This window comes from Corythoichthys intestinalis, chromosome 8, assembly GCF_030265065.1.
Source record: "Corythoichthys intestinalis isolate RoL2023-P3 chromosome 8, ASM3026506v1, whole genome shotgun sequence".
Classification (NCBI taxonomy): domain Eukaryota; kingdom Metazoa; phylum Chordata; class Actinopteri; order Syngnathiformes; family Syngnathidae; genus Corythoichthys; species Corythoichthys intestinalis.
Genome location: NC_080402.1, coordinates 45,042,575 through 45,052,081, shown reverse-complemented (window position 1 = coordinate 45,052,081; position 9,507 = coordinate 45,042,575). Strand labels below are relative to the sequence as shown.

General features: G+C 46.7%; 1 protein-coding gene across 1 annotated transcript; it reads right to left on the bottom strand.

Moving 5' to 3' along the window:
* Nucleotides 1–1,281: 1,281 nt before the first annotated feature.
* On the bottom strand, nucleotides 1,282–8,689 carry smcr8b (Smith-Magenis syndrome chromosome region, candidate 8b). The gene is made up of 4 exons (XM_057843753.1): nucleotides 8,316–8,689; nucleotides 4,243–4,652; nucleotides 2,022–4,022; nucleotides 1,282–1,948 (listed from the first exon to the last, which is right to left on the bottom strand). Exons 1-4 carry the CDS (start codon nucleotides 8,520–8,522, stop codon nucleotides 1,582–1,584), a joined length of 2,985 nt encoding a protein of 994 aa, XP_057699736.1. The 5' UTR covers nucleotides 8,523–8,689; the 3' UTR covers nucleotides 1,282–1,581.
* Between the last annotated feature and the right edge of the window lie 818 nt (nucleotides 8,690–9,507).

Genomic DNA, 9,507 nt, shown 5'->3' with positions numbered 1-9,507 from the left:
CAATAATTCGTTCCACAGCCTGAAAACCTACACCAAATCCTTAATAAATACTGCTTATACTATTACAAGTGGCACACACCATGCTTATATTTTTCCATCTTCATTTAAATGTTAAGCGTCACCGTTTTCCTTTTTTTCACCACCTTCACTAACCTTCTTGGAAGCGATGTTTATTTCTCTCACAAGAAAATCTGCCGTGCATCCGTCTTGCGGGAAAACACTGTGGCGCTGTCACAAATCGTCGTATTTAGAGCATGTCGTCGGATGTAGAAACAAATGTCAAGTCAAATTTTACGATGGATGTTGAAAAAATTGTGTGTCGAAGCAATCGTATGTCAAGGTACCACTGTACTTCAGCTAAAGAAAAGTTACAGACGGCCACGGCTTAGAGGAGGAGGGCCAACCGACATGTAAAACATGTTTGCAGAGGGTGGCTGCCGAGGAAGCAATACCTCCAATATGATTTCGCATTTATATAAAATTAAAACTTAGTAAACACTGTCATTAATGTTTCCCACCAGCTACGAGAGTTAACTCCAGTATGTTTAGTGTGTCTAGCGGTGGTAAAATGTTTTTTTTTTTCCTCTTTTGCAACTGTCTTTGTTGTGAGAGTGTGTGTATAATGTAGACATGATACGAGTCACACACGTGCTTTTTACGGAAAATAATTCAATTATTTTTGTTCTGATGGTAATAATGTTAGGCTGTGGCTGTGAGCTTAGGCTCAATTTATTTAGAATATTTCATTTTTTTTTTTTAAATAGTCATTTTAACTCAATATTATACTTATGTCCCTTTTTGCTAATGTTTTGAAAAAAAAATCTTACTCAATGGAAAAAAGTTTTTTTAAACCCAGATATCTAAGTAGCACACATTAAAGCTGTGATTGCAATACCGTGATATTTTGACTTACGGTCATCATACCGTCAGAATCTCATACCAGCACATGCCTTGCGCAAACCCATCTAAATTAGGGCGTTTTTCGCTCATGAAAATACAAGTGCATTGCGTCTGTAGATATTGAGCTAATAGTATTGTTGCTGACCTGATGATGCATTTTGTGTATGGTTCTATATTTTGATTTATGTTAATTTTTATATTTTCACAAAATGCAAGAGAAGAGGAAACATTTTGTGAGGATATTTAATTGCTGCCTGGTTGTCAAGCTAGCCTCAAATAAATGTATTGCACTGGGCCACGCGTTGGTCCAAGCACATCCTTCCAGCTTAAGTGATTGAGCACAATTGCAGGAGGTGTCTGGGACATTGCCCCCTAGCAATAATGAAAAAAAAAAGTTCTTATAATACACTAGATGTCTTCAAGACCTACCAAAAATTACGAAATGTTTCCTGCTTAGGATTTGGGAGGTTTTTGTTTGCATTTTTGAATAAATAAATGAGAGTAGCAGCTATAAAACGGTTCAAGTATCGCTTCAAAATATGGTAACATCCCATAGTTATGCATATTATCGCCCCATCCAATGAAAGTTTGCCATTCTTTCCCGCATATCTTGTGGATGACTTTGAGTATCACACTTTTTGCCATTACTAGTACACATGAGGCAAAACCGCACAAAAAGCTTTATGTAGTGACTGTGTTTTTGTGTACATGAAGCGCCATATAGTAGAATCGCATCACCGGCGGTCCGTTTCCAATATGTTGCTGCTTGATGAGGTCTGACAGGAAATGCATTACACTGAGGTCACCCTTGTCCAGTCCCTCCTGTCCTTGCTGGGCAAATGTGAAGAGCAGTACTCGTTTAGCAAGTGCTGTTAAGACACACTTAACGTGCGTCAGGAAAGTGCCGGTGGGCACAGCGGAGCCCACCAGAGACCCCACCAATGAGCCCGAGTAGGCCGGGCAGCGCAGCGTCCTATGGTCCAGGTCCAGCACACCCACGTAACGGCTGTAGCGGCTCAGCCAATGAAGGGGATCTGATGACTGAGACCTGGTCAAGGAAGAGGATGACAATGCCCAAATGTCATACTTAAAGTTGATATACTAGTCCCAAAGTGTGTTACCTGTGGATGCCAATCAGCCTCCATGTGAGTAGATCGCTTAGCTGAAGTGGTGTCCTCAAACGCGGCATTACTGCACCACAGGGGGCTGGCAGGAAGGGAGTCAGGGCGTCAACGCTCTTCCTTAGCTCTGCGTCGTCCATGGAAAGCAACACAAGAGGGCGGCCGCTAAGCAAGCAGAAAATTGCATGATGAGAGAAGGAGTTTTGTTTAACAAAGCGCAGTGTTTGTAGTCCCGCCTCATCTGAGGAGATTCCGACCAGGGGGTGGGCCTTCCGATGGGGCGAGTGCAGCTCGGCAGCACCATCCATCTCCTTATTAGCGTTTGGCACGGAAGACAATTGCTTTGAAAGGAGTCTGGGCAATGTCTGATATGATGCACTGCAATCTCGAGATTTCCTCATCATGTCATCTGTTTTGTTATCATTTGTGGGCTCCTCTTCCTCAGTGATGGCGGTGAGGTCTTCGGGGATGATTGACTCTGTGGTGCTAAGGACCTCGATGCTGTCTTCGCTGTTTGCCCTCCGGGTGTAGATTCTGATGCGCCTAGATACCGGGTCTGCGAAAGCTGTGAGAGGCAAGTCTAGTGAGGAAAGAGGCGTGTCATGAGTTGTGTAAGATTCATTGGAGGGGATGACTTGTGCAATGGGAGGCCCATTATTGGTGGTGAGCTCAGCCGCAGATTCTGGGAGGGTCACTTTGAGGGTAGAGTTTAGTGTGGTAATAGAGGCAGTTAAAGGTTCTTTGTGGTTGATGAGAGGAACATCTAGAGGTGTGCCAAATTTAGCAAAAGTGTTGGATGGAGGTCCAGGGGTGGGTGCAGGGAGAGGATTATTAGGGGCAGATTCATGAGTAGTGTGAGGGACTGCGATAGGCGTGACTTCGGTGGCCGTAAGAGGCTCATCCTGGGTGGGAAGAGTGGCGGCGGCAGGTGCAGCATCAATTGCCATAAGCGGTGCATCAATAGGCAAAGCATTGGTGGCTGTAAGACGTGCTTCATGGGCATTGAGAGGAGCAGCAGCAGTTGCCGTAAGAGGTGCAGCAGCCGGCACCACATCGTTGGCTGCAAGAGGTGCTTCGTGGCAGGTGTGGGCAGTAGCAGGAGGCGCAGCATCGATTGCTGTAAGAGGTACTTTGTGGCCAATCAGAGAGGCCGTGGCAGTAAGAGTCGCTTTGGGAGCGGTCAGAGGAACAGCAATAAGCGCAGTATCGGTTGTACCGACAGGCGCTTCAAGGGGAGCAGGGAGAGGGACGGTTAGCTGGAGTGATGGGTGGTTTGGTGGAGCGAGAGGCGCACAAGGTGGGGTAAGTGGAGCAGTGGACAAGACACTAGGTGTGTCGGAGGCAGTGAGAGTGGCATCAGGCAAGGAGAGGAGATGTGAGGTGAGACACACATCGGGTGCAGCTAGGGTCTTGTAGGATCTCTCAGTGCCAATCACTTGTATACTGTCTCCACTGCTGATGCTCCCTGTCATCTCCCCGCTCACTACTTCTCCTGTCTGCTCACACGCGTCCAAGCTTGGCTGACTTTCCGTTTCCCTCAACAACACATCCTCTCCATCCTCCTCTTCCTCTTCAGCCTCAGGCTGCTCAAAAAGGAAATTGATCAGTCTGAGTTTCCTGTTCAGTGAGCGCGTGATGCTAGCACTGCGTAGAGTGGTGATATCACCACGGAGGCAGACCTCTGTTAGCGCCAGCTGCTCCGTCATCAGCGATAGGAAGTAGGCATTGCAGAGTTCCTGTAGTGGCTTCAGGCCGCTCTCAGACCCACTGCGGTGGATGGTTGGCAGAGGAGGAGGTGTGCTGACAGTCATGTCTGTCCAGGCATCGGCCGGTTCATAAGGCAAGAAGTCGGGATGCTTCAGCTTCCTGTTTGGGTAGGAAGTAACTTGACGAAGAAGATCTTTGTGCATCGCAATGGCTTGCTCCACTGCTTCCAACTCCTCACCCTTTTCACCTCTGCTGCTAATGCCATCATTCTTCAGCAGCGCCAAGCGTTTGCACCTGAAGCGATCACACAGTACTTTGTCAAAGCTGAGAAATGCCGCACTAGCCTAGAATGTGAGTATCTCTGTTTTTACAGACGTAAGATTTGCGGGGGGGAGGAAAAATTGGATTGAGATTCATTATCATCCATTCATTTTGGTGCAATCTATCATCTTTCTGAAATGCCTACTTTTCATTGGCAAAATCAACATGATGAGTAAAGACAGCGTTTTCTTACTGCAACTGATGAAGCTTGTTGTGGAGCTCTAAGGAGAAGGCTTGCCTGTTCCCAGTCTTAAGGCTGTCAGCTGCACGGCGAAAACCAGCTGACAACTGACTAAAGTTTTCCATGATCTTGGTCTGCTGTGAGCACACGTAGGCCATGCAGAACGGACGCACCATCCCACGGGCCGCCAGATCCAGAAGGGTTACGTGGCGCACATACGCAAAGGCCCAGTCCGCAGAGTCCCCGAGGACCACCTCAGAGTCCTCGTTGAAGTTGAGGCGCGGCCCTGCGGAGGAGGAGGCGGGGCTGGGGCCTGATGCCTGGTAGTCCACAGACATGATGCGCACGGAGAAGTGGTTTAAGTCCAAGGACTCTGACTCGCCAGCCTGTTCAGGTATGGTCATCACTGGTGTGGGCCCCACCTGGTGGATGTTTGACAGCCTGTATCACTACTAATATTTGTGCTTTCTGTTAATGAAAAAGTACCTGAAGTTTATGGGGCAAATTTCATTGAAAAGAAAATCTCATGAGGGTGTAAATGTTGAAACGGTTTTTCATTTATTTTTCAGTAATTGAAAAAAATAAATATAATATTATTTTTTATTTAATCTTATTTAGTATCTGCTAGCTACATAGTAATATATTCAATTTAAATGTTTTTCCTCACTGCAATGAGACATGTATCATAAATTTAGCTGTTATTTTAATAAGGGTACTGATTAAAATATAAAACCATACATATAGTACTTTTAACAAAATGTGAGTACAATTCAACATCAGTATTACTATTTATAAAGTTTACAAAACATGTAATTTAATATGTATATATGGACAGTGTAAAAGTACGTGCAAAGCAAGACTGCTTTTCGAAGGGTCTCCACAAACTGGGAAATATTATTTAAAAGGTGATACCTAATTAAAAACTGACTTTATCCAAGTAGTTATTTTGCTCTACATTATGAATAAACTAGAAAACAATTGCTTGAATTGTAGGCAATGGATAAAATCAGACTCAATCACATGATTAACCCTTTCAGGGACCGTGGTCAACACAGTGGACATACCTCATTCACTGCCAGCCCAATTCAGAGTATTTGTTGTGGTAGTTGGTAAAAACTGACATTGAAAACACCTATTGACGGCAAAAGACATTCATTCCATTTTGAACGAATGATTGCTTCCAGTTAAAATGGATTTGACGACTATTAGTCAGTGTGTTTTGGACACTCGGGTGAAGAGAGGGGCGGAGCTGTCAACTGATCACCACCTGGTGGTGTGTTGGCTCCGATGGCGGGGGAAGATGCTGGCCAGACCTGGCAGGCCCAAACGTATTGTGAGGGTCTGCTGGGAACGTCTGGCAGAATCCCGTCAGAAAGAGTTTCAACACCCACCTCCGGCAGAACTTCTCCCTTGTCCCGGGGGAGGTGGGGGACATTGAGTCCGAGTGGGCCATGTTCCGCACCTCCATTGTTGAGGCGGCCGATCGGAGCTGTGGCCGTAAAGTGGTTGGTGCCTGTCGTGGCGGCAATCCCTGAACCGGTCAAGCTGAAGGAGGAGGCCTATCGAGCCTTTTTGGCCCGTGGGACTCCGGAGGAAGCTGACAGGTACCGGCTGGCGAAGCGAACTGCGGCTTCGGCAGTTGCCAAGGATAAAACTCGGACATGGGAGGAGTTCAGCGAGGCCATGCAAAACGACTTCCGGACCGCTTTGAGGAAATTCTGATCCACCATCCGGCGTCTGAGGAGAGGAAAGCAGTGCACCATTAACACTGTGTATAGTGAAGATGGTGTACCGCTGACCTCGACTCGGGGCGTCGTGAATCGGTGGGGAGAATACTTCGAAGCCCTCCTCAATTCCAACCACACGCCTTCCTTTGAGGAAGCGGAGTCTGGGGACAGCGAGGTGGGCTCTTCAATCTCTCGGGTTGAAGTCACTGAGGCGGTTGGAAAGCTCATCGGTGGCAAGGCCCTGGGGGTAGATGAGATCCGCCCGGAGTTCCTAAAGGCTCTGGATGTTGTAGGGCTGTCGTGGCTGACACGCCTCTACAACATAGCGTGGACATCGGGGACAGTGCCTCTGAATTGGCAGACCGGGGTGGTGGTTCCCCTTTTTAAGAAGGGGGACCGGAGGGTGTGTTCCAATTATAGAGGGATCACACTCCTCAGCCTCCCCGGTAAAGTCTATTCAGGGGTGCTGGAGAGGAGGGTCCGTCGGGAAGTCGAATCTCGGATTCAGGAGGAGCAGTGTGGTTTTCGTCCCGGCACCCTTTCGTCTACACCCTCTGCAGGGTCTTCGAGGGTGCATGGGAGTTCGCCCAACCAGTCTACATGTGTTTTGTGGATCTGGAAAAGGCGTTCGACCGTGTGACTCGGGGAGTCCTGTGGGGGGCGCTCCGGGAGTACGGCGTACCGAGCCCCTTGGTACGGGCTGTTCGGTCCTTGTACAACCGGTGTCAGAATTTGGTCTGCATTGCCGGCAGTAAGTTGAATTCGTTCCCAGTGAGGGTTGGACTCCGTCAAGGCTGCCCTTTGTCGCCGATTCTGTTCATAACATTTATGGACAGAATTTCTAGGCGCAGCCGAAGCGTTGAGGGGGGTCAGGTTTGGTGACCTCAGCATTGAATCTCTGCTTTTTGCAGATGATGTGGTGCTGTTGGCTTCATCAAGCCGTGACCTCCAACTCTCACTGGAACGGTTCGCGGCCGAGTGTGAAGTGGTTGGGATGAAGATCAGCACCTCCAAATCCGAGACTATGGTCCTCAGTCGGAAAAGGGTGGGGTTGCCCTCTCCGGGTCGGGGATGAGATCCTGCCCCAAGTGGAGGAGTTCAATTATCTTGGGGTCTTGTGCACGAGTGAGGGTAGGAGAGAGCGAGAGATCGACAGGCGGATCGGTGCAGCGTCTGCAGTAATGCGGATGCTGCACCGGTCCGTAGTGGTGAAGAAGGAGCTGAGCCGAAAGTCAAAGCTCATGATTTACCAGTCGATCTACGTTCCTACTCTCACCTATGGTCACGAGCTGTGGGTTGTGACCGAAAGAACAAGATCCCGGATACAAGCGGCCGAGATGTTTCCTTTGCAGGGTGTCCGTGCTCTCCCTTAGAGATAGGGTGAGAAGCTCGGTCATCCGGGAGGGACTCGGCGTTGAGCCGCTACTCCTCCGCGTTGAGAGGAGCCAGCTGAGGTGGCTCGGGCATCTGGTTCGGATGCCTCCTGGACACCTCTCCGGAGAGGTGTTTCGGGCATGTCCCACCGGCGGGCGGTCCCGGGGATGACCCAGGACACGCTGGAGAGGCTATGTCTCTCGGCTGGCCTGGGAACGCCTTGGGATCCCGCCGGAGGAGCTGGTTGAAGTGGCTGGGGAGAGGGAAGTCTGGGCTTCCCTGTTAAAGCTGCTGCCCCTGCGACCCGACCCCGGAGCAAGTGGAAGATAATCGATGGATGGATGGATTGACACATCCTCTCAACTGACCGCTCCAAACTTGACCCAGAAAAGGTGAACATGCTCACATTCCTGCATCATAACTTGGACTGAGTGAGAAATATGCAGAAAATGAGCAAGTCTCTAAAATGTTGAAGTGCCTGCAAAATATATGTATTTTTTTCAATATTATTTAGAATTATTTACTTTTTTATGGAAGATATTTTTTGTTCTTTAGCTGTGGCTGTGGGTTTTTAGTTCTGTGTATTTATCTTAATTTTATTTAAAATATTGTCTTTTGTTATTTTAACATTATATTCATGTTAATGGTCTAATTTGCAAATATGTTCTGAAAATTAAAAAAAAAAAAATCCTTTTCAATGGAAAAAAGTGTTTTGTTTTTTTTTTGTTTGTTTTTGTTTAGTTTTTTTAACCCATCTCAAAATAACACATTTTACAGCTATAATTGCAATACCGTGAAACCGCGGTATTTTTGCTGAGTTATCATACAGTCAAAATCTCATACCGGCACATGCATATTTCGAACATGAATTTAATATCATTTAAGAGGGGGGGGGGAAATCATAATTCGTGCAAAAACAGATATCATGAATCGTGATCCTGGTCAGGACAACTTGTCTTGTCTCGGCGCGGCTGCGGCACCGACCTGCTCAGAGAACTCAGCCACCAGCACGAAGTCCTTCTGGAAGCCGGCCGCGGAGAACCACGGGTGCCTGCCGACGGAGGAGGAGAGAGGCGGAACGGAGAGCTCCTCAGGTAGCTCCCACGCCGTTGCACCGCCGCTGTCTCCCTCCGCCTCGTCGCCGAAGCACTGCGGCCCGGTGAAAGGCAGCAAGTCCGGGGACGAGATCATCGGCGCACCCCGGTGAAGCTCGGAGCTTCTCCGGCCGACATCAAATACAGGAACAGCTGACACTGAGTCATGTGACCAACACAAACCCAAGTCACAAGCTTCCCGTGATTCACTTCTTCATTTTAGCAAAATAAAGGGAAAAGTCGCAATAAGTGTCAATAATTTAGTTTATCATGTTGGCGCCAATTGCCAAAATGTTCTCTAAATAAAAGTTGGGAGTTGGAGTCAAGAAACAGTACACAGGGCCAGCAACCACTTCCGATGGCCACTTTAAAAAAATAAAAGATCCAAAATATTCATTCAAACGTTTCGCAATCAAATACTTTAGTGTGTTGTTTAAACATTCAAACTAAGAGAAAAATTAACCATCTGGCTGAGCAAGATTTAGGTTAAACGTTAAAAATCATTTTTAATAATTTCTATTAATGATACTGCACAGTACACATGCGAAACAACGTATGTTTTGATTATCCTTTATTCTATGCAATATCGATTTAATTCAACAAAAAAATACACATTTCGTTATTAAAAAGTAGAATAATGTAGCTGGAATATTAAATATTAAAATCTAATGTGAAAATGAATGTAGGAGATGAATGTAGCATTGCCGCTTTCTTCGTCTATCTGCTGTTGATTTATTTTGTCACTAGTAGACGTCCAATCCATTTAAACTGGGAGGGCTTGCAGCGAATGAACAGCCCTCCCAGGTCAAATGAATTGGGCGTCTATCGCCGTCAATGAGTTAATGATGATCCTTGGAATGAAATACTTTGTAACAAAATTAGTGATTGTATTTTATGTGAAATAGGAAATGTTTCCATTTCAAGCTTTTATCTAGCATCTATACAGTGCTGCCCAAAAGTATTGGCATTTGGCACCACTGCAATTCTGTCAGATAATATTCAATTTCTCCCAGAAAATAATTGCAATTACAAATACTTTGGTTTTGGTAGTAATATCTTCATTTATTTTGCTTGCAATGAAA

Excerpts from the sequence above, each read along its gene's own strand:
- smcr8b (XM_057843753.1), bottom strand. The coding sequence starts at position 8,522 with ATGATCTCGTCCCCGGACTTGCTGCCTTTCACCGGGCCGCAGTGCTTC. Across the intron at positions 4,023-4,242 it reads AACAAGCTTCATCAGTTGCA|GTGCAAACGCTTGGCGCTGC; the intron begins GTAAGAAAACGC and ends TGATCGCTTCAG. Across the intron at positions 1,949-2,021 it reads AGGCTGATTGGCATCCACAG|GTCTCAGTCATCAGATCCCC; the intron begins GTAACACACTTT and ends TTCCTTGACCAG.